This window comes from Tetrao urogallus, assembly GCF_951394365.1.
Source record: "Tetrao urogallus genome assembly, chromosome: 4".
Taxonomy (NCBI): Eukaryota; Metazoa; Chordata; class Aves; order Galliformes; family Phasianidae; genus Tetrao; species Tetrao urogallus.
In genome coordinates this window covers 45,803,634-45,827,127 of record NC_136817.1, presented here as the reverse complement: position 1 = coordinate 45,827,127, position 23,494 = coordinate 45,803,634, and the positions used below count along the sequence as shown (strand labels likewise).

The 23,494-nt window shown below is 43.6% G+C and overlaps 1 protein-coding gene across 1 annotated transcript in view; it reads right to left on the bottom strand.

Annotated features, from left to right (window-relative positions):
* Positions 1-1,622: 1,622 nt before the first annotated feature.
* LNX1 (ligand of numb-protein X 1) overlaps positions 1,623-23,494 on the bottom strand; it is a gene marked incomplete at both ends in the record, with an annotated part of 58,310 nt that continues 36,438 nt past the window's right edge. The window contains 7 exons of the mRNA XM_079534736.1: positions 1,623-1,758; positions 2,357-2,515; positions 8,482-8,680; positions 9,987-10,164; positions 15,177-15,311; positions 19,838-20,209; positions 21,555-21,757. Coding sequence (XP_079390862.1) covers positions 1,623-1,758; positions 2,357-2,515; positions 8,482-8,680; positions 9,987-10,164; positions 15,177-15,311; positions 19,838-20,209; positions 21,555-21,757 — 1,382 coding nt within the window. The remainder of the gene's footprint in view (positions 1,759-2,356; positions 2,516-8,481; positions 8,681-9,986; positions 10,165-15,176; positions 15,312-19,837; positions 20,210-21,554; positions 21,758-23,494) is intronic.

The window sequence follows — 23,494 nt, the reverse complement described above, 5'->3', positions numbered from 1 at the left end:
GCTTGTGTGGTTTTTGCCTATTCGCATAAATATTAGTGCCAGAAATAGATTACTATAAATCTTGTTATTTTTCTGGTTATTAAAATAATTTGTTCTTAATCTTGTTCTGTTAGTACAAAATCAAAAGTTACTTGGTTTTTCTTTTTTTTTTTTCCTGTTGGTTGTTTTGTTTTGTTTTGTTATTTTTTTGGGGGGGTTGTTTTTTGGTTTGTTTTTTTTTTTTTTTTTTTTTTGAAAATAGAATAAATTTTTCAGATTAAGATTCCTGGGCTGACTTTCACTTTTAAGAAGCATCGCGAAAACATCTTACAGCTTGAAAATGGTGCTCTTTGAACACGTGTAGGGATTTCAAACTCTTTGTATTTGATCGTCTCCTTTTTTCGTGAGCCGGTGGGAAGGTCATTCTTCTGCTGGCTTTAGAAGCAGTGTGCACTCACTTTATTATACACCAACATCTGGAACAGTGTGAGTTCAGTGTCGCTTTTGGAGGTCACATTTGAAAAGATCATCCTTTACTGCAGGGACAGGAAGAAAATTGCAGACTCTTCAAGAGCTTTATACTGAAGCGTAATGAGAACAAGAGGGAAGGGGAAAGGTGCAGACTGTCCTCAGTCTGAGGGAACACAGTGAGTGTGGTGATCATACACTTGGTAATTACATCTGGTTTGTGTGGGCGCGTAAAGAAGAATTAAACTGGATAATCATCCCTGCTGCTTTTCAGTGGCTTAAGAGAAAGTTCATTTTAGTCTCCGTGCTTGGGGACAGCTGTGCCTAACGTGATAAAGATGAACAAACACAGCCTCTCCGCATTGCTGGCTTTTAGGAGAAAAAAAAAATAAGACTTTGAAAAATGAGCATCTTGCAGAGAAAGGCAAAGAACTATTTTAAGAAAAAAATAACAAGTCCATCATCACTTTCAGATTACCTTCTAGCACAGTGACATGTGAGATTGGTACGGCAGCACAGCAGAAGTTACACTTTGTCATCAGGGTACCGGTTCATTTTCTTTTGGATGCAAATAACATCTGTACAAGTACACAGTTACAGTTATTTTTAATAATTTTAGAAATTCACAGTTTTACAGAATAACAAAGGGTACTTGAAAGTCTTCAAAATATCAGCTTCATGCTGATTCAAAAAGGTACACATAACCAAAGTGCTATTCATGTGTTGGATAAAAATCTTCACCTGATTTTTGCAATTAGAAAAATTGCAAGGATTTTTTCCATAGGTTATTCAGGGATTTCTTTTCCTAAATCAAAATAAAGTGGGTGAGCAGGAGGTGCTGCTCCCTGAATTTCATTATTATTATAATGCATTAAATAGATATCTAAAAAAAGAAAAAAAAAAAAAAAAAAAAACAACAAACTTGTGGACATGGGGAAGGAATAACTTTAGTCTGTAGCTTAAATCACTCTAAAGTGATTCTTTGACACGTGCCTTTGCTTTGTCTAAACTTGGCTTTTCTTGACATGCAGGTTGAAATTTCACAAACCATTTCTTTATAAACACATATTTGGCCTCCCAAAAAGCAAAGATGGCTGACAGCTGTAGTGTTTCTTGTTTTTGTTTGCCTTTCTTCTGTGTTAAATTACTTCTTGAGATCTCCATGAAGATTTGTTTTATAAAAAAGTGCCAGGCCAGGAGGCAATCGTGAGAGTAATTTTTCCTTTTAGTTCTTTGAGCATCCTTGCCAAGCAGGCGTGCATCATTCCTGATATGTTTCTGCCATTGACAGCGAGGAGGATGTCTCCACATCTGAAAAAACAAAAGGCAAAATATGAGAATATTAAACAAGGGCACTTCTCCTTGGACAGTGCCAAAGTATGTCCATTCATTGGGTAGGAGAAGTGTCACCATTATTTTCAGGCTCACCGCTGTTCATGAATAAGGGAACAGAGCAGCACAGAGCAGTGTCCTGTCACTGTCTACCCAAGTAAAAAGTTGATTCCCCTCCTTTTTATAATCACCTTTTAAAGACTATGTAGTATTGTGGTTGGATGGTTTTGTTGTTCGGTTTGGCTTTTATCTGCGCTGGGGGTGTAGAACAGCTCCTCTGCTGGCATTCTTTTTATTGCCCTAGAAATCAAACTGATGCATCTTATACTAGAGATTGCTAAGAAAGCCATCCAGAAATACTCTACAATGAAAGTAAGTCTGTTTAAGTTCAGGACATGTGTCCTGTTTTCAGAGCTTAATTCTGTACTCCACTGAGCTCACTAGAAATTTTTAATTTGTTAATATGAAATATGCTTGTCTTCCTATCTTTTACTTCCCCATTTACAGCATTCAAGCAAACCTTGTTTAAAAAATCTGGATGAAAGACAACCTAGTGAGAAGTAGCATTTCCCATTACCTGATTCTTCCATCGTTGTATGCTGGTGTTCCCCCAACAATGGATTTGATAAAGAAAGGTTTGTTTCCACTGTGTTCTTCGTAGCCTCCCACAATGCTGAAGCCGAGGCTCCCGGATGTATTTCTTCGTAATACAATTTCTTTGCAGCTGTACAAATACCTGAAACAAAGCAGTCTGATTAAATGTCTTACAGCTAACTCTGGATTAATGAGGCATCTGCCTCTTCATATGCTCATACGGTGTTTTGAAGATGTGAATAACGTCGAAGTTCCCTTGCAGTAAACACTTGCCATTTCCTTCTTTACTTCAGTGCTGCTTTTCACTACCCGTTATGCTAGAAGTGAAAGAACTAGCTCATCTTGAATTTAAAATAATAAATCAGTTGGTTCACATGGTAAGATTTAATGGAAATGTTTTAGTTACGACTGAAAGTGATGAAAACACTCTCAGACTGGATTTAATATTTGTAAGCTGTAATTCTAGAAACTGTATTTCATTTGCCTCATACAATCCAGTGACTGCTTTTATCTTCTGTGTGTGATTAATTGTATCAAAAGTAGCCAGGGATTGAGAACTAAACAAAAATCCAAGGCCAATGCATTGTGCCAGAATTACAGCAGTGGCAGAGATCACACAAAGAACTACTCCAGGAAGAAGGAATCCTGAGCTTTTCTTGCCAAGCAACATGGTGAGTTGGAGCACGGAGGATGAGCAGATCCCATTCATTTCAGTCAGTCCACTGGAGTACTGAGTCTGCTGTTGGAAACAGACTGTAACAACTATCAGTATTTTTGCTAAGTGAGCTGCAGTCTGCCTCTAGTCCAACTCCCCTGCAATGAACAGGAACATCACAGCTAGTTCAGGTTGCCCAGGGCCTGATCCAGCCTTGAAAAGTCTCCAGGGATGGGGCATCAACCAGGTTATGCTTATTCAATGCTTAGCTGAAACAAAGAATAGGGGGAAGTAAGAGCAGTGTGGGGATTAGACTCTTAAATTTTGCATATGGCTCATGAGTACATTACTTAGAATGCCTCTTCATTTTAACCCATTAGAACAAAATAAATAAATTAGTTGCAGAACAACAGAGACTGTCCTTAATTCTTAATCCACTCATCGTTACCAGTTTGCCCAGGAATGACTGAAAAGCCTGAAAATCCTTTTGCTATTCCACATCCAAATGGACATGTTGGCCTACAGCAAAAACTGCAACAAGCTCTATTCAGAAACACTTCAGGTTTCTAAGAAACAGCTGACCTTTCTTCCATAGAAGGATTAATAACCTTATCTCAGAGACCACTACGTCTAGTGTTTTTAAATTTTGCCAAATAATGCTTTTGCTGTGTTCACAGCAGGATTTTATAGTAGTAATCAATTAATCCCCCAGGGCCTACAAATATTCACCTGCTGCCAGGATGGTAGGTATATAATGTTTGTGCAGGCATTCACTGGCTGCTAATGTAAGAAACAGGTGACTTCTTTTTTTTTCTTTCCTCAGCAGCCAGGCATTAGTACTTTACCATCTGTGCACTTAAATGTGCAGAATCACTCAGGACCTCTGTGTTTGATGGTACTTATCAAGGTCATGACCAAGCAGTGCCAGGGCCCAGCTGGTAGTGCTATTATGCCGTGTTGGTTTGAGGGACAGGGGCTCTGCTGCCCAGCATGATGGTCTTTACCTAAGGAAACTGGAAGGTTAAATCCGTATGCTATAGAAAAACTGTCAAGCAGGTGAAGACATGAGGAGAGGACACAGTGAAGACATGCATTGTGTACAACATTCTGTAAAAACAACAGCTACACAGTTTCCATCAGTCTGGAAGGCACAAACACATGCTATAAAGATCTATGCTAGATGTAAGTGAAATGGAGGATGCTTGCCAGCATTAGCATGTGCTGTACCTAATTACCAAGGCAAAAGGTATTTTACTTTAATGCAGTGGCTGAGTTTCAGTTGCCCATTGCCCTTGCACCATATCTTGAATCAGAATAAACCAATGTTCTGATGTTACAGAGCACCAAACTTTCATTTCCTTTAGGAAGAACGAGATGCATCTTGCTCCAGTATTTTTTGAATTAATTTCAGTGCAACAGTTTCTGATCATCTGGTGATGTTCCTACTATGCAGATTTGCAGGGACTTGCTGAAACCAGAGCAGAAAATCACTCCTACTTACCTGAAGTCAGTCCTGAAACCACCTGTCGTCAGCATGGCTGTTTTGTTCTGGAGATGGACCCCTATGTCCTGCCCCAAGGTCCCATTCCACCTATTGCCCCTTCAAAATGGAGTTTCACCTATAGGCTACAGGGCACAAACACGGCAATGTGCCACTCGTAAGCCATTCATCAATGCTGCTGGGGACATGAAAGTGATGCCAGGAGCCCAGCACATGGGATGCCAAGCTACATGCCAGGCTGTTCCTTCAGTGTCCTGAGCAAAGAGCAGCCTGAAGGGAGGTATTTCATTTGGCTCTCTCCAGCTGCATAGTAATCAAGGCAAGCAAGAAGTGCCGCAGAGAGAAAATGAGAAAGTATTTACGTCAGCTGAAGATGCTTAGTGTGCCTGAGTAGATTAGTTTTCTGTGGTGGTGACCCCCAGCCCAACTGATCTGACCCAGTTAAGCTACCATAACCCACTAAACTGCAAGTAGTCCAAAGTGAACTACCCTCTGTCTGGGAGTAAAGCTGTTTGCAGTCTTTTGCTGCTATCTGTAAGCATGCCAGTGGTCAAAAAGCTGAGGACAAGGAATAATTTACGTGTGAGCTGCCTCAGATTTGAGCCTTGAGGATAAGCAGCCTAGACACAGACCTATCATAAGAAATGTCACATCCAAGCATCAGTTACTGCTGCACAAGGAGTTTAAAATGGCCTGTTTTCAACAGCAATGTACAGTTCCCTCCTGTTACAAAGCGTAGGCAGCCCCATGATCTGGGAGTCAAAGCCAACCTGGCAGCAGAAGAACAGCAGCAATAAGGTTGGAAAAACAGGTCACTTCCTCCTGCCTGCAACAGGGGAGCATCTAGCACCTGAGTGGAGCGAAGTTTGAGAATTGCACCCGTCGGAGCCTGGAGGGAGTTAATTTGGAAGAACTTCCCTCCCAGCTCCATGTTTTAGGCCCAGTACTACCCCTGGTTTGCAGAATGACTTTGGCCAACTCCTGTCTTTCTCGTCTCACTTTGCAGATGAACAAAAGCACTCGTGTGAAGTACTAACGCTTGTAAATGTTATGACAGGATGATCTATAAAGTATTTTTAAGTGCTAGCTGGGGAAGGAAACGTAAGGAGAGAAAAGAAAGGAGCAGGAACACAAGCTGGAGCAGGAGAAATGTCACAGAGCTGGGGAAATGCTTTTCACCAGCTGCTGCACATTATTTACTCTGTGCATTCTTAACAACATTTCCCTCCAACAATAAACGTGACCTGTCTTACTCAACAACAAAAAATTAAATTAGCTATCCTGAAATAAGTCTCCAGGCTAGAGTGCTTACGTTTCTGCATCACTGTTTCCTACAGCCCGCAGCCCTTGCGCCCATGCAGTCCAAGTTTTGACAGATGTCAGATTCACATGTGTGTCTATTTTATAACCACCCTGTGCTGGACTGTGCTACAGAAAGAACAGAGAAGTTGTTTACGTACTACCAAATCACAGAGAAAAGCTATTGAGGCCAATATTAAGATTGCCAAAATTCAAGTGAGTTCCGCAAACGTTGAATTGTGCAGGACAGCTTTTCTAAGGCTGTGAGCTTCAGTGAGGACAGATAACCTGTCTGTCTGATTCTGCTGCTACTAACTGGATCCAGAAGTTTTTCTCACATAGGTATGTACTGTCCATCTTCCTGAGTACCTCACGTGATCTCATACAGAGATGATTTTGACATTGCTACCTTACCACCAGCTGTTTCAGTTGTACTTAGATGCAGGCACTTTGGAGCAGTCTCTCTGGTAAATGGTATGGTTTTACTTCATGCTCCTTGCTCCTTGATTGCACACCAGGCACCTTTACTCAGACAGGCCTGTTTGAAGTGTGTATGAATGGAGAATCATTTTCTGTACCAGCTTGGAAATCCATGGGACTTATGGAAATACCTCAAAATCAGTTGCGCTGTGATCCTTGCCAAAAGCACACTGAAGGGCAGACAGGGAAAGGCTGAATGCTCAGATTGGAGGAAAACGAGCTCATATGATACTTTCATATGAGCATGCACTGTGGGGGGGAAAGTGAAGACTCCAACTGTATGTAATGAACAAATCCAGATCTGATCCTCACGTGCACCAACCATCTCCTGCTGAGGATGAAGTACACCTTTGTTACCATCACTCCTGCCCAACTCTGGCCCCTATCTCAGCCTGGTGGTGGGACCGGCATGCTGGACCAGCATACTAATGCCCTGCCCCGGGTTGGCAAAGAAAGGCCACAGTGTGCTTTGCCATTGCAGCTGGGCTGAAAGCACAATGAGCTTCCTGTTTGCAAGCTTGCTGACACTGGGGCGGATTTTCCTTCAGACTAGACTGGTGGTAATGGCTTCACACATGCAGCCTTTGGAAGGGGGGATAGAGGGACCTCAGATACTGCTTTCAAATGAAGAAAAAGATACCTCCCTTTTCCTCACACACTTCAAAGCACTACTGATGGATGGGAATACCAGGTGCGAGTCTGCAGCACTGTGGAGCTCTGTCCTTCACCTCAGTCACCTCAATGAGGACGTGGGAACTTCGGGCAGCTGTGGGTAGGAGATGAAAAGCAGGCAGTTCAGGCTGTCTATGCAACAGAGCAAAGGTGCACTGACACCAGAAGCAGCAGGGTGCATCGCTTGTGCCCATTTAGCTATAGACTTGGAGGCAGGACTCAGCATCACAAAGCCTGCTCTGCTTGCCTCCTTCTCTACAGGGAACATTACTCATGCTCCAGTGCTGCATGTTATCACCTGTAAAAATGCAGTGGTCACACTCAGGAACGCAGAGGAAGCAAGCAGGAGAGATAACCTCACTATTTATGCCTGCCTGCAGAACGACTGGGAGAGAGGAGTTCACCATTCCTGGGGGAGCCAGTGATAGGCTATTGGTTTTCTGCTTTTCCTTGTTACTGCTTTTCCTTCACAGTAATAAGAGTTCAGTCCACTCCACTGCAGGAGGAACTTCTCCTCCATTGGTGACAGGCACACAACCAGCCTGCTCTAGACGAAGGTATTAGCTTTAGATGGGCTCACAGAGCACATCCATGCAAGGCACCACTTGGCCATCAAAGCAGAGCTTGCTGCAAGGTGAAGGAGCTCAACATTGCTCAAGGCAAGAGGAAGAAGAGCATCGAATCCCTGTGCAAGTGGGAAGGTGAGGTCATGTCCTGAATTTGAGCAAGGCCCAGCTGTGCTGCAGACTCTTTCTTCTCACAAGAGAAAGAGATTTTCTGAACCTCCACTGGCTTCAGGAATACGGGTGGAAATAGCTAGTAGTCTGAAATCTTCATTCTTTGAGGCTGGGGAAGGAGGGTTTTGCATTCGTAGACTCGCAGCACGTCCTCAGTTTGTACTTCACAAAATGTCTCTGAAGCTGCAGGTATACACTGTGTGCACCAACTGGGAGAGAACTTCACGGCATGCGACGTGGCTTTCATTATCCTTTCTGAAAGGACAACACAGCTGCTTCCTGCGTGTGACAAATGTGCTTCTTCCAGTCGGGGGTGGGGTGAAGAGAGGTGATTTGGAGATGCTGGCCAACTGTATGCACTGTGCAACATCTGGGCAAAGCCAAACAATCCAGCTGCCTTTGGCAAGGGAGAATGAAGGCTGTGCAGCTTGGGAGCAGCAGGAGGGGCAGCTCTGCCTTCTGCAGGGTGGTCGAGCCAAGGCCTCCATACAAGTTCTTCCTCTCACTCCCTAAGTGCCAGATACGTTTTCAGGACTGGAACAACTCAGAATACTTCCCTCCCTTGCGAGGGGATCTGCGTGTCTAATTTTCCATGTACACATACCCACTTACAAAGGGGAGGTATTTAGAGGAAAGTCTGTGACGGAGCCTGGATTTAATTAGCATGTCAGGGCAATGAATCAAGCCAAAAAAGAGAACTGCCAGAGAACACAAATCTTTCCTCCCACTCCCCTTCAGCGAGAGGCGGCCACAGCCGGACTCACCGGGGCAGCCCCAGCCACGTCACCCAGGATGGCGACCACTCGCTGTGCTCGGCAGCCTCGCTGCGCTCCCGGCCATCACATGTCCTCATCTCCAGGGCCTTGAGCACCACTGAAGAGCTGGTGTTTTTCAGCAGGGCCACAGCCTCGTTTCGGCTGACCCCTGTCAGGTCGATCCCGTTCACGTTCAAGAGTATGTCACCTGTGATAAAAAGAGATGGTTGAAAAGACCCTGCTGGTGTTGCTTAGACGTGTCCCCATTGACAACAAGCAAAATCCAGATCCAAGAGCTTGCTGTCCAATGAAGCTGTTGATGGCACCACCTGACCTACATCCCATAAGCGCTGTGGTTGTCCTTGCAGAGGAACACCCCTCTTCAAATCTGGGGTGCTCTCACAGCACCCATCTGCATCCCCCATGCTGGCAGTCCCAGCACTGCTGAGTGAACCTCTCCTGTGGTCTGCCCCGGGAGGCAAGCAAAACTCTTAAGGCTGCTCAAAACCTTGGAAGCCTATGGTACTGTTGTAACATCATGTATTCATTTGTTTTCAATTTTATCAAATTAACCAGGCTGAATTTTCCATGCTGGGTTGTCTGCCTCACAATGAATCTATTTTTTAAAATATTTTTTTTTATTTTTTGGAAAATGCATCCCACTGAGAGGCAGTTATTTCCCAGCAGGAGAAGAGGGGAAAAGCTGCCTGTTTGCTCCTGTTGTGTTGTCACACGCATGAGGAGAAGCTACAGTTCCTGCAAAACGAGATCCCTACATAGGCTGGGGTAGGCTGCAGGGCTCAAAAAGACCAATTCTCTCCTTGTTCTGACTGTCCTGGTGCTGTGAGGAGCAGAGTAATTCCTTCTGTGCAGTAAGAAATTCCCTGCAGCTTCGGGACAGTGTAACCAGATGAAGCTGAGAAGACATAGCACCCCCAGAACAGTGGCATCCGTCACCATTCCTTTGCCCTCTATCAGTTCCTGCAAAAAAAGACTGAAAAAATGTACCTCAACTTGCTCCGGATGGCTTGTGCTCATGGAGGGGGAGAATCCATGAATGCCTCTGATTGCATCAAAAGCCAAATGGAGGTACAAAGCCAAAGTTTTTAGGCAAGATGTTGAGCCACAAGACATTAGTATTACTTCATATATGATGGGAATTCTGCTCAGCTATCTCTCTTAGAGCTCATAAATTATATGACAACCAAGCTCAGAAATGTACATAAAAAAACACAGAACAATCACAAATGTTGCATAATGAAGATTTCAGCAGTTAGGAGATAGTGGTGCAGGCTTTTCCTACCACAATACGCCTACATTTCCCTTCTCAGAGGTGGTTGTTGCTGTGAATTATTACTTTTTTGGGGGCTGACTTGAGACCCTCTGGTCTGCCGCCTCCCAACAGAAGCCTCTGGGAAGCTGAAAGTGTCAGGGCATGATGATTCTGCGCTATCCCTGCTTTTTGAAGGAACCCTTTGAATTAAAGCAGGCTGCCAAGATCCCCATCTTTTTACCTGTTTTTATCCTGCTGTCTCTGCTGATAACTCCTCCTGGTTCAACGCTTATCACATAGATAGGCAAATCCCATTCTCGGTTTGTTGCTCCGCCTGCCACAGTCATTCCCAGTGATTCTGTGTGATCTTTCCTGACAGCCACCACCTTCTCATGACAGGTGACAGTGTGAAGAGTGCTCTGTGATGGCAAAAACAGCAACAACAAACACGGTGGGCAAGGAGACCCCCTGACAGCTTAAGCAATTTCTACTGAAGCAAGTATTCACCAGGAAATATTTAGGGAATACCAAAGCACTTGACAGCTGCTTGCCACTCCTGGGCTTAGGTTCTGCAGAGCCAGAGGTACAGCCAAAATAACCCACACCTTAAAGTCAGACAGCCCCCACCGAACTCGAAAGTGTCTTAGCCATGAAACTCTGAGGAGTAGATCTTTGAAATATAAATATGGAGAATGATTAAAAAGAAGAAAGAAAAGTTGTTGATGCTAAGACCAGCTAGGACCACCACTATTCCTTGCTTGTGTAATTATCAGGCTATGAAGAACCATACTCCTGTCGCAGAAGCCCTCTTGGAGCTAGAATAGCTGCTAAATGTATTTCACATGCAACCCCCGCCCCCTTCTCATTCACAAGCATGACCTCACACTCATGAGATGCAAAAATAATCTATAAATCTCATTTAAAGCCACATTAATCTCCTCCAATCAATTTCAGATCCCACAACGACATCCCACCTCGATTCCTGTTCCAGCAGAGCAGAAAGAGGAGCAGGCAGGCCTGTGCTGCTGCCACCACCAAGGTGGAGGAAGGGAAAGAGCAGCAAAAGAGTTATATGGGAATAGGGAGGAAAAAGGAACAGCCTGGGTGAGAATTCTGTGGTGCAGGGACAGCGATGTGGAGTGCTTGCTTATACATAGTGCTGGAATGGCTTCATCTTTGGGGAAGCCGCAGACCCTTGGGAACAAAAAGGCAAAGAAATTGGTGAAAAAGATCTCTTCATCACTGCAAACAACAGCAAGCTGAGGCAGCTGTTTGGACACACCAACCTCTGTGTGCAGCACATGGGCACTGTGTCAGAGTCATTGGGTCTACAGCTTCCAACTGAACCTAAACATTTCTGAGGCTTTATGACATTCTCCTTTATAGAACACGGATGTTCCAATACAGCACATTTCAATCATTCCAAAGACCACATTTGTCTTCAAGGTATAAATGTTTTAAACACAGTAGAGTTCTGTGTCTGTGCGAACTAAACTTAACATTTCATCCAAGTTTGCACAAAAAAAATGTTGCCCTTTCTCCTCCTTGAAAGGGAATGGCTTTTTGTCAGGAAATAGCCACTTCCTGAAGTGAATGGTGGAAGGGAACTACTAATTTTCACAACAACGCAGCTCGTAATTCTGTAACAAAATATGCAATTTTGATTTAGGTTGAACTCGAGCAATCCTGTTTCTCTTGCCATGTCCATCATGTCCCAGGCACCACAAATGCTGGCTGATAAGCCAGACAGGGCTCTAGTTTTGAGGAATCAGAGCTTTCTGAACAGTGCTGGCAAACAAATTGTCCTGTTACATTTCAGCAAAGAATCATAAAAGCAGTGGTAGTTGTATACTCAAGCACGTAGGATCAGTTTTCCTTTGAAGCTGCTCCATCCACATGTCCTTTTACATGGCTTCAGATAGAGAGGAATTAGGGTGGTTCAGTTGAGACAAAGGCAGTGATGAAAGTGAAGCAAAGCCTTTTTTAGTAAACACACGTAGAGCTTTCCTGGAAGGACCACTGATAATGAATAAACCAGTTGAAAGGCAGTGTTTATCAGTGACTGCATTTCGATGCATTCTCTTCCAAACAATTGTCCTCCTCTGTCATTTTGAAGTGACCTCAGAGGTCAGAAGAAAAATATAACAGTTCATTTTCTCCTTTTTAAAAAATATCAGGGGGTATATTTACTGTAAAATAAATATTTACAGCAGATTATCACAACATCAAAGCCATGATGCATGTCTTGAAGGCAAAGTACATAGCTGTTTCTAGAAGATGCATTTCACCTGAAGGCTAACCTGCTTGAAAGTCCACAGAACGTCTCCTGTTTAAGCAATGGGATAACTTAAGTATTACTGGGCATTTAGTGAGAGTGGAGCAAGAGATCAGTTCCAATTAAAAATAAGTGTTATTTAATTAATGGCAAAGTTCCCACTGACTTCAAAGAAATTAAATCTGGCCTATTTCTTCATTCCAGCCCTACTCAGCAGCCTCTGCTGCACAAGAGAATGATCCTGACATCTCTTTTCTGAATCCAGGCAGAAGCCATCCCCCCACCCTGCAGACCAGAATATGGTTTACAAGGCCCCAAGTCTCCCAGCACACCACACACAGCCCATCACTGCCACTGCAAAAGGAGGTGGCATTACATGCCCAATTACCATCCATACCAGCCTGAAAGAGCTGCCTTCTCACGCTTTCCAGACAGATGCAAGTTGATGGGAGGGCAACAGCTTGGCCCAAAGTGATGTCTCAGCCCCTGTATGAACAAGGTGGCTGCTGGAAGCTGAGTTCACTCTTGGCACCAAATGCAAGGCTTGCAAGACTTGTAGCCCATACTTATGTACATGAGAACTGCTTCCCTCAAAGAGAGTGTTCCTGACATGCTAACACCACACACTAAGGTGAGGCCAGGGAAAAAAATAAACACCTAAAATCCATAAAAATTCAGGTCAGTTAGCAATAATTCTATCCATCACACGTAATAAAGCAATGCCACCAATGGCAGCAGGTAGCAGATCCACCAAACCACACACACATAGCAAACTCCCTTGGCAGTAAACTGCAGACAATATGCATTGCGTTGCCTTGTGTGTGAGAAGGAGCACATGCTGCACTTGGACACTGTGCAGACCCTAGGCCTGCAAGCATTATGCCTGCACTAATGTCTGTTTTTAAAAAAAATAACATTTTAAGCCTGCCAAAGCTTAGAGTTTAAAGATCTTGAATTGCAAATGATGCTCAGTTGAACCTTCAGCAAAAAAGCAGGAGAAATTCAAACTGACATGCTTGTACTCTATAAAAGGGCAAATAACACTCCAGTAGTGATTGTATAATCCCAAAAGCCCTCAGTGTCTGAAGATAATTGCGTCCACTGGCTGTACTGATCTACAGATCTATTGCCAGAGCATCTTCTCTGAGATAGGCTCTCCACTGCCAGCACAGAGACAAAGGGAGGTGGTAGTAGCTCCAAGCTTTGTTTCCTGGCTCTGATCTTACCTGGACAGTGCCCCAGCAGTGGCACTGGGCAGAAGCCCACAGCATCCCACTCACGCTCTAGTGGGGCACACATCTCTTGAGGCAAACTGGAAATCCCCCCACAAGCTATGGTCTATTCAACAAAAGATGATTTTTTAGCCTTAGAGGGACAGTTGCAAGGTTAATGCTGACCTGCTAAGCTTATAGATCCCCCAGATAATGTTGAATTTACCAGACTTGTCCGATACCTCTTGATATAGGAAGAGAAAATGATCTCTGGGACCTGGGGCAGGGATCTGGGGCAGTGTATGAAAAACAAGCAGTGTAGTCCCACATGGTATCAATTAATCAGATCTCCATGGTAGAACTAGCAGGTGCTCCAAGCATCACTAGAAATCATATAGCAGCAACATGATATAATTGCTGTCCTACACATATCTCCCTAAGGAAAGCATTACTTCATTAGTAAGTAATGTTTTGCAGATGCATGATTAACTGGGCACTACTGCTACCGGCTAGTGGCTACCAGGCATTGACTGCTCCATGATTTAACTCCTGCTGATCCTTACCGAGAGCTGGGACTGAGACTTCACAGAAAATGATACTAACAGTAAAAATACACTGCTATATTTTTTACTCATTAAAAACACTGACTAAATGTTTTTTTGTTTATTTGTTTGTTTTTTTAAAGGAAGCCTGCAAAGATTGAGTATCATTATGCATCTGTAATGCAGAGCTGGGCTCGTCTTCTGGCTGATAGTTGTGTACCCAATCTGGCATCTGGTTCAGACAAAAGGTCTCTTAAGGTGCACTTCTGGCTGCCCATCAGGCAGGATGGATTTAAGCAGCCCTGCTGTTTACCTTCCTGACACCCCCCTGGTGCAGGGGGCCAAGGACTAGCTTGTGAGGCTTTGCGTAGGGGTGACACTCAGAGTAATTGACATAAATTAACCAGGAATGTAACTTAAATTTAGTGAAATAAAGAAATTAATTTCTGCAAGGATGTTCTTGCATACAGTAAAACTATGTTCAATCTACTGTAGTTAATACATAGTATTAAAGAAAAGCCACTGCCACTCACCAGGAGCACCTCCATACAGCACTTTAATTTGGTCTGAGTGGCATCACTCCTACTTACAATTATGACTTCAGATGGGTCAGAGTCACTTTTCTGAATGCAGGCAAGTCTTTAAAACACAGAAGAGAGCACCTAAGCCCCTCTGACACAGGCTGCCATTTTCTAGACCAACACCATACTCCTTTGTCCCTGTCCTTCTCAGCCCAAGGACAAGACCTGGATACTGAGATACTTGCAGGGGAGGGCACTCCCACTTGCAGGGGAGGGCACTCCCAGTGTTTCTGCTGTGAAGATGACATTCCCTAGGGTCATACAGTAGTGGTACAGTCAAGCACAAGCTTCCAAAACCAGCACATTTGGTGTCCAAATCCAGCAGAAAACTGGTACACTTGGCATGGCCAGTGGGGACCTTCCAGCTCTTGAGCTGGGTCAAAGCATTTGTAGGTTAAGAAACATTCAACAGATTAATAACTACTGTAACTTCCAAGAAGCCTATAGGAATCTCTTAGATCAACCTATGAAAGCTGTTTCCTGCACACATTTCTTCAGTTGGAGATATAACAATAAACCTCTTATAGTCATTGAAGCATGTTTCCCTGTGTGGCTCAGGTCTCTGCACAAGTCCAGCTCCACGCCCATCACACCACTGTCCCACCATCCCTCTTCACCTTCTCTTCCCCTTCTCACCTCAAAGTGAGTGAGGGAAGAAACATTTCCTGCAGCACAAATGATGAGGAGCACAGTTTTATATTTCATTTGCAGAATAAGACACAACACTACTGGTGACAGGATCCAGAAAGGCTACCCTGAGACCCACAGTCAGCCACACAAAGGTCCCCTCTCCCAAGGACAGCAGAGCAGATGTGTCCTCACCTTACTGGCACTGATCCTCTCAGCAGGACAGGGCTGGGGGCTGCTGCTGTAAATCCATCCCGTCTCCTGCAAGATGTCGGGGGGCTGCTCTCTGGTCTGCCGCGATATCACAAAGTGGACATGGCGCTCACTGGCCTACGGGAGGAAGCACAGGGTGAATTCCATCACTTTGCTGCAATGACCCAGAACAAGCTGAACAGGACTGCAAGTAGTGACCTGACCCATGATAATGCAATCACAGTTCATTCCTTGTGTCCTCCTGCACGCACTAGGGCAGACCAGCAATGTGCCTGCTGCAGGAGAGACCCCCGCAAAATTAGTGCTGTAACGAGGAGCATGATCCAGCCTAGGCTGGTGAGGGTGGAGAAGAACAGTGCCACAGAGTCCATGTGTATGTAACAGCACAGCAGATGTAAGGCAGCTTGAAGAAAGGGATGCGTCACCACTTGAAGAGGTAAAATCCTAGTGTGCCAGAACATAGAAAAAGAGAATGAGAAGGCACAAGCAAGTGCATAGAGTAACAGCATTTGGTCCCAGAGTGACTCCTGTCTGCTTGTGTGGGGGTCATTATCAAGGATCTAATTTGGAACCCCCACCAAGCATCTCTGTACAGCTTCTGGCATGTCACACTTCCAGTGCTTGCCACCCACCTCCTGCTCTTTGGGGAGGAGCTCCAAGGAAAGCTGCCATTGAATAAGCAGCTGGAAAACCACCCCAGATCCAGTTGCACTACTGAAATCAAAACTCTCATGGACAATCAAGAGATGCCAGGGGAGGCTCCTGGGATTTACATTTTTATAGTTCAGTTTGCTTTTCCTGTGGCTGGATTCAGTAGTACTGAGAATTAAAAATGCTTTTGAAAAGTATCACTAATGTTTAAAAAAACAACTTATCTCTACCAAACCTCCACATGCAAGTCTGAAATTTGCATGTCCAGCCATGCTATTTGAAGGTGCTACCTTGCTACCTCAGTAAAAGAATGCAAATTTCTTAGCTATCTTACCTGCACTTTGGGAGATGCTAGGTTTCAAACTAGCAAATAAAATCTCCACAGCTTCATAATATATCATTTGGTATACACCTATATATACGTCAAAAAAAAAAACTTTCTACATATTTTTACAAGGTTTATTGTTACCAAACATTTTTCCAGCATCCTTGGGTATTCATCTGGCACCCAGAAGTAGGCTTCTACCTCTTGGGAGAAAGGAAAGCACCCCAAGGTCTCCAGTTTGTAAAATACTCAAAATGTAGCTGAACAACACATTATCAAGTCTCCTAAGGGCATTTGACCCCATGAGAATACATTTTTCCTTAAAACAAACAACTTCAGTTTATGCAACTTCTGTTTAAAGCTCATCTGTTGCCACATGGTTGGTCTCAAAGTTGGCTATTTAGAGGAAGGTTGTAAACGTGACTAATTCTCTGAGGACCGACTAACAGAAGTTCAACAAGAGTATTGCAACACTGCATTTGTCTCCAGGTCAGTCGAGTTAAGTAATTTCTCAGAAGTTAAAGTGTTTTAAAGAGCTATCCAAACAAGACGACTAGCTTTTGTATTTACGTACTTCCATATACAAACCCACTACCGTTTCTACCGATCAGAACATTAATTACTACTTCATTCTGATCTCTCCCCCTGTCCTCCCCCTTTACTGCTTGTTTTTCTCAGTCCCTTCTCTGCTCTTCACACTAATGCAAGAATTAAAGAAATGAGGTTTGCTTTGAATACTTGTTTGAATACAAGTAAAAATGGAAACAATCTACTGGAATTAAAATCTGTGTTATGGCTAAAGCAAATCAAACATAGATTGGGGAATGCTCTGCAAAGCTTTGGCCTGAAAACTTCCTAAGGTCACTTCTGTGCCAGGCTGATGATTCTGCTGCTGCTTTTGGCAGATATTTCCCTGGGATAGGGAAAGCAGCCTGAAACACCTCCGGTTACCTGTGCTGCGACACCCAGTGCTGCTGGAGGTGCAGTGTTCAAACACAACAGCAGCCAAAAGGGCTGCCTGCACTGAGGGGCTGCAAAGAAAAACCTCTGCACAAAGCAGGTTGGGAGGCAGGGACATGGTGACAATTTCCAAGCAGTCACTTGGAAATGAGGCAGCTGTGCAGCTACCTGGGCCCAGCCAAGCAGATAGGGCTGATGTCCTCACACCAACTGCCTACTCTTCTAGAACCTTGATCATTTTCATGTCACACCCACGTGAAACAGATGTGGAACATTATTTAGATTAAAAAGTGCCACATCTGACACAAGATTGTGACTAAAGATGACATGGCAAATGGGAAGCAGTGAGCTCCTGAGTGATATGATGTGTGCACATTCTTAATTAGCAGGTACGTGTTTTCTTCATTTCAGTTCTTGTGATTGAGCTTCTAAACAGGCTGACACCTAATCTCCTGATTAACAACTGCTTTGCATATGCTGATGTATAATCATTACAGGACTGAAGAATCAGATTTTTCTCTATTATTCATTATTTAGCAGTCAAAACTAATCAGACTCCGCAGAAATGTGAAGTTCTCCCAGCTGTGATTAGCATAATAAACCACTACAACCTTTTATCATACCAGTGAACGTTCATTCTGATTTTAAAAGAGCCAATCATGTCTTAGAAGCATATAGCACTGTTAATTTGAAGACCTTAACGTGCAGTGACACACTGAGATCTCAACAAACAGGGTACTGTTGAGAAATGGGAGGATGAGGTGAAACATGCTATGTAAGAAGCAAATGTAAAACATTTGTGGCCTCAGTATAATGGTTTTTCTCTGGCATAGCATGGAAACAGGAAAGGCAAGTGATAATTGATGAAAAAACATGGCAAAAAAAGACAAAGGATCCAAGAATTTTGTATTAGAAAAATGTGATTCATAGAGCTCACATCAGCTCAATCCTGGATGTTTGGAAACCTGAGTCTCCCCTTTGATGGGCATGTTGTTTAAATTCCCAGAGACTGGTATGCATTTCAAGCATTATTATAAATAACATCCACTCTTTGGAACCCAATAAGAACTTTGGTAGTGTTTTCAAACACTTGTGTGTGAATGGTCTCATTAAGTCATTTTTTCCATTTCATCTCAAGTCTACATGTGTTTTTTGCTTATGAGGCACTGTTGCCTTGTTTTGTAGCCATGAAGAACTGTTCCAAGAATATCAATTTTTTAGAAAGGTTTTCATTCCCATCTCTGTTCCCTTTGGAGAATTTAACATCTCCCCAACTGCCGCCTTCTGCTCCCAGTTAGTGATCTACATAACGTAATCCAGAAAGATGCTGGACCAGAATTTCAACAACTGGCGTTATGCAAAAGGATGCGGTTTTGCTTCCCGGGCAGGACATGCCTGCTCAGACGAGTGGGAGGCCCTGCTCTCAGCACGAAGACAAGCTAATGGCTTTATCTTTACCTATGCCATAAACTTTTCAATGAATGTTGGCAAACAACCATCTGTGAACCTATGCTAGAGGGAGAACATTTGTCACAGAATGCATTGCATTTAAAGATTCTTTCAGCCAGACTCATGTTACCCTGATTATACCCCCTGAAATGCGGAGCATCCAGCCTGATTCAACATCTTCGTATTCAGGTATGTGAAATTCTTCAATATGAGAACATTGTGCATCCCTTTAAATGAAATGTAAAGTTGCACAAGTACAATGACTACTATAAATAAGAAAGAAAAGCAACAAAAGATCCTTGGCTTTGCTTTTTATGTTGAAGTTTTCTTAAAAGGTAGGCTGTAAAGAAATAAATTTAGTGAAAATGGTTCTGGAGGGGAAATTAGGCAGAAGTTCACTGATTCTGTAGCTGAGAAAGACAGTGACAGTTTTGTGGCAAAGCTGTTAAGTGCATCTGAAAGGCACCCCTTTAGTTCTCCATAAGGCTAAATTGAGATTTATAAAAACTACAGGACAAGATCCTTACTTTTCATCCCCAAAATATCTGAATTAACGCTGGATTTAGGTTAGAAATATCCACAAGGCATATGGAGTACCTTCAGTTGTAAGACATGCCTGCAGAAAGTCACTGATGCTGCAATGCTCATCCCAGAACACGTCAGTGGTTGCCTTAAACTTCTCTAGTTTGTTCCCTTCTCCCCTGGAGGGAGTCAGGACCCTGCTGGACTCTGTGACATTGGGGTACAGGTGGGTTTGCATTTTGGCAGATACAGAGTGTATATATATAGATTCATATAATCATAGAATGGTTTGAACTGGAAGGGACCTTAAAGCCCACCCAATTCCAAACACCAGCTCAGACTGCTCAGGGCCCCATCCAACCCAGCCTTGAACACCTCCAGAGATGGAGCATTTACAGTGTCTCCGGGCAGCCTGTCTACCTCGCCACCCTCTGAATAAAGGATACGGAGATTTACATTGACTTGTTTTTTGAAACAAAGCCATGAAGTGAGCTGATTGCAGGAGGCATCATGGGGAGGAAAATGCACATATTCACCCTCGTGCCCGCAGTGACACCAGGGAGATTTCAGAGGTGCCAGTTCCCACCCTTGATGGGAAACGAGACACAGCACACCTTCCCTCCCATTAATGCACACCTATTGATCTCATCCCCAGCACCATTACTACGGATGGTGAAAATGCATCTCTTGGCTTTTGCCAAGTCCAGAAACAGTGCCCAAAGCCATGGTGACAGACCTGGATCAGCTGGGCTGCACTCTCTGGGCTGCCGTACCGATGGTCATGCCCATTGATGGCCAGGACCCGGTCATTCTCCTGCAGCTGGCCATCACGGGCAGCCACTCCTCCGTCCAGCAGGTTGAAGATGAACACACCGGGTTCGTCGGCCCTGCGGACCAGCTTTATCCCTAGCTGCTCATCGGGGCTGCTTTTGTTCAAAATGACGTGGAAGCTGTCATCCCTGCTGCAGTGGGCATCGAGGCTGAGCCCGCTGCTTCGGCACCGGTACCGCTGCTCCCTCAGCACCGTGAGCCGCAGCACGTGGCAGGGTTGCTTCAGGATGGACAGGGCGTAGTGGTGAGGCACGTTTTTGATGTCCATGCCGTTCACCTGGAAGAGATAGCTGTAAATCAGTGGCAGAAAGGCAATTTAATCTGAATTGGCATGAAGACGGCTGCTCTATTTACACAGATGTCTTCATATGAGGTGGTGTGCTTTGCTCCCAACAGCGTGGTGCAGCACGCCAAGTGTGTGTGCAAAAGAGTCCTTCCTCCAAGGAAAGGACGCCCTGTACAGACACTTTCTGCTTTTCACCCCCCCCCTCCTTCTCTGAGCTCGGATAGTCTCCAGACATAACTGTTATTTCTCAACTTTATTATTGCTCTCCCCCAAGCTCCAATATCCTTTCATATATCTTGGTTTTATTTCACTAGCTTCTGATTTCAGATCACCTTGCCAGCCCTTCCTTCCACTCCCACTACTTTCCAGTTGTTTCTCTTCATTATCTCTCAGCTGTATTACTAAAAGCAGAAAAAAAAAAAGAAAAAAAAAAGTGCCCCACTAATGAACCTCTAATTAAAATGGAGAAAAGAGCCTCAAGCAGAAGGCCAAAAGCACTGGTTATTTAGCAGGGAGTCATGCTTACACACCACACTGGAGCGTTGGGCTTTTTATGTTTCTTTTTCCAGGTAGGATTTACCAGGTAGCCTTTCTTCTGAGTACTGAAACATTAAAGTAATGTAGCACCCTTTCAGAGCTCCAAGTCAAAGGGGCAGCTGGGAGTTCTTGTTCATTGCTGGAGCCACTGTTCACAAGATACATGATTTTTAACCACCTGGCCTAATTCTTGCTCATCTGTTACACATGTCTATAGATGCAAAAGTAGCAGCCAACGGCTAACACCTGAAGGCTGTTCATTTGTTCGTAGAGATTCCACCTGTGGTTGCTGATGGGGCAGCTCTCACAGATCAGAGCAAACAGTGCCTCACGTTGTATGGTGCTGATGCAGATAGGACATAAGTTGACCAGGCCTCTGTCATCTGTTGTAAGTGGGATTTGAAGCAATGGAAACTGCACTAAGTGAGATTCAAATCCACAGCTCAGTAGAAACAAACAAAAAAACAGGTCAAAAAAGCCTTGCTCCTGCTTTCAGAAGAAAATATTTATTCTGCTGGGTCAGACATGCCAACATCATGCTGCAATGCATTTTGGATCTGCCATGCTTGGCTAGGAAGTACAGAAGCCTGATAACTGAGTGGGAAATGCAAACAAATGTGAGTTACAAAAACAGCTGTGATGAATAAAATCATCACAGCATGCAGAGGAACCAGACTTCTTCTTGCATGTATTGTTCTATCTACACACGGCAGCACTGCAAACCTCATGATCAATTTATAGTTACTCTTGGTCAGGATACAATTTTTTTTTTTTATCTTGTACTCCCACTGTACTGTACCTTCAGTATCATGTCTCCAGGCAGCAATCTTCCATCTCTGGCAATTACTCCATCTCGATAAATATGCTGTATAATAATGTGAACCAAAGGAGTCTCGCTGCCTCCCACAATCCTAATGGCCAGGTTCTCATGGGGATCAGTCCGGTTGATCTTAATGCAGGTGATTTCACCATCTGGAATCAGGTGATACAATCTGGGAAAACCTGGAAATGTACATCGTAAGGTATTTATATGACATCTTGTCTTTGCTTCATTAAAGCATGCACCATATGACTTCAAGTACCTGTCAGTTACCCAAACTAGGTTTTATGCATTGATATGATATACACTACGTGTGCAGCAAAGGAAATGTATGTTTGCTTTAGTGAACTTGAAGGGATCATTTTTAATGAATATATTCAAGCTTCCCTTCTATTCTTTTCCCCCTCAAAGCACAGCCTCAAACACTTGATGCAATCCAGACAGATGAAATGAGCTTAAGAAAAAAAATATAGTTATGCGTGCTAAAATTTTAAGGGAACAAAATATGATTTTAGCCACCAGACACCCCTCTGAAACAGGTCACAGCTCCTCACTGGCCCTAGAGAATATGGGCACAGACAAGCCAACAAACCCTGGTGGTCTGTGCTGCAGTGGGCTGCTGACTTTCCTCACTGCTAGTAGCCATGCAAACTTTTTTTTTTTTTTTTTTTTTTTTTTGCCTTGAGCTTACAGAAAGGCAAATTTTCTTTGGCAATCCAAAGCAAACAGCAGTTTCCCTACCAGATCATCCTCTTTACATCATCCCTGAAGTCTAGGAAGCAAGAATATCTGGCTGTTACTGCAAAGGATCAGTATGAAAACCAATATACATTCAGAAAGGGGAATTTCAGAGGTGATCTGATAGATCTTCAAAGAGTTACACAAGCAAAAGTACTGCTGCTGGCCAGCCAGCTCTATGAGTTCTAACACAAACTTATCCTAAGCCTTGTTAAGAAATGTGAATTCAAATGAGAACATATCTGCTGCTATTGATGCAGGAGGTGACATTTCCACAGTATTGCCCATAGCCTTGAATAAATCTACACAGACTGGGTGGTATCTTCACAAATCTGTCCTGTGCTTAACCCAGACAGCTCAACACTCTGAACTACACTCTTCATGCATGAAGGATGAGCCGCTCTACTTTCAGAAGCAGTCAGCCCTCCTGAACGAATCCGTTTTTCCCAAGATTTTTCACATGTTATGAACCTGTGGGGTAGAAGGGAATGATGCTGACTGCTCAGCTGCAAGGGAAGATCTCTGCTGGCATTGGCAATCTGAGTGTGGGGAACAAGGGCCAACTGTGTGCAGGGATCCTGTTTTTTAGTTATAATGTGCTGGGGACTGCATCTCCTTCCAAACCCTATTTTTCAGCTGACATGTTAGTCTGCACAGCATGTCTTGGGCAATTTTAATCCACATTCATCATTGAGTAAAATTCAAGTAAAAGCACTACTGAGATGTCTAGTACAGACATATCAGTCCTTAAGTGTCTTGTGACCCTCCACATGTGACAGAAAGCTTTTGAATTTCTGATATAAGAGTCCACATTATGTGTAAACCTGCAAGTAGAAAAATGAAGTGCTAACATTTTTTCAATACTCTATTTTAGAAATTAAAGTACAGCAATTGCAACTGAATAGCAGAAAACTGTTAAATGAAAACTAATAGAGCAGTACCAGAGAGAGAATAAATATTTCCTACTGCAGAATTATCAGGCAACAAACCAGAAAAGCACCAAAAGTTCCTGGTAGAGATCGAGGGGAAAGAAAGAGTAGGAAAATAAAACCATTAATAAATACCACATTAAATCCCTTACCACTTCTTGATCATAGGCTCTTCGGAATGGGAAGCTGTCTTCCTCCACGTCTGCAAAAAGCACCTACCGGTTGCACAGACTTCGACTTCATAGTTTTATA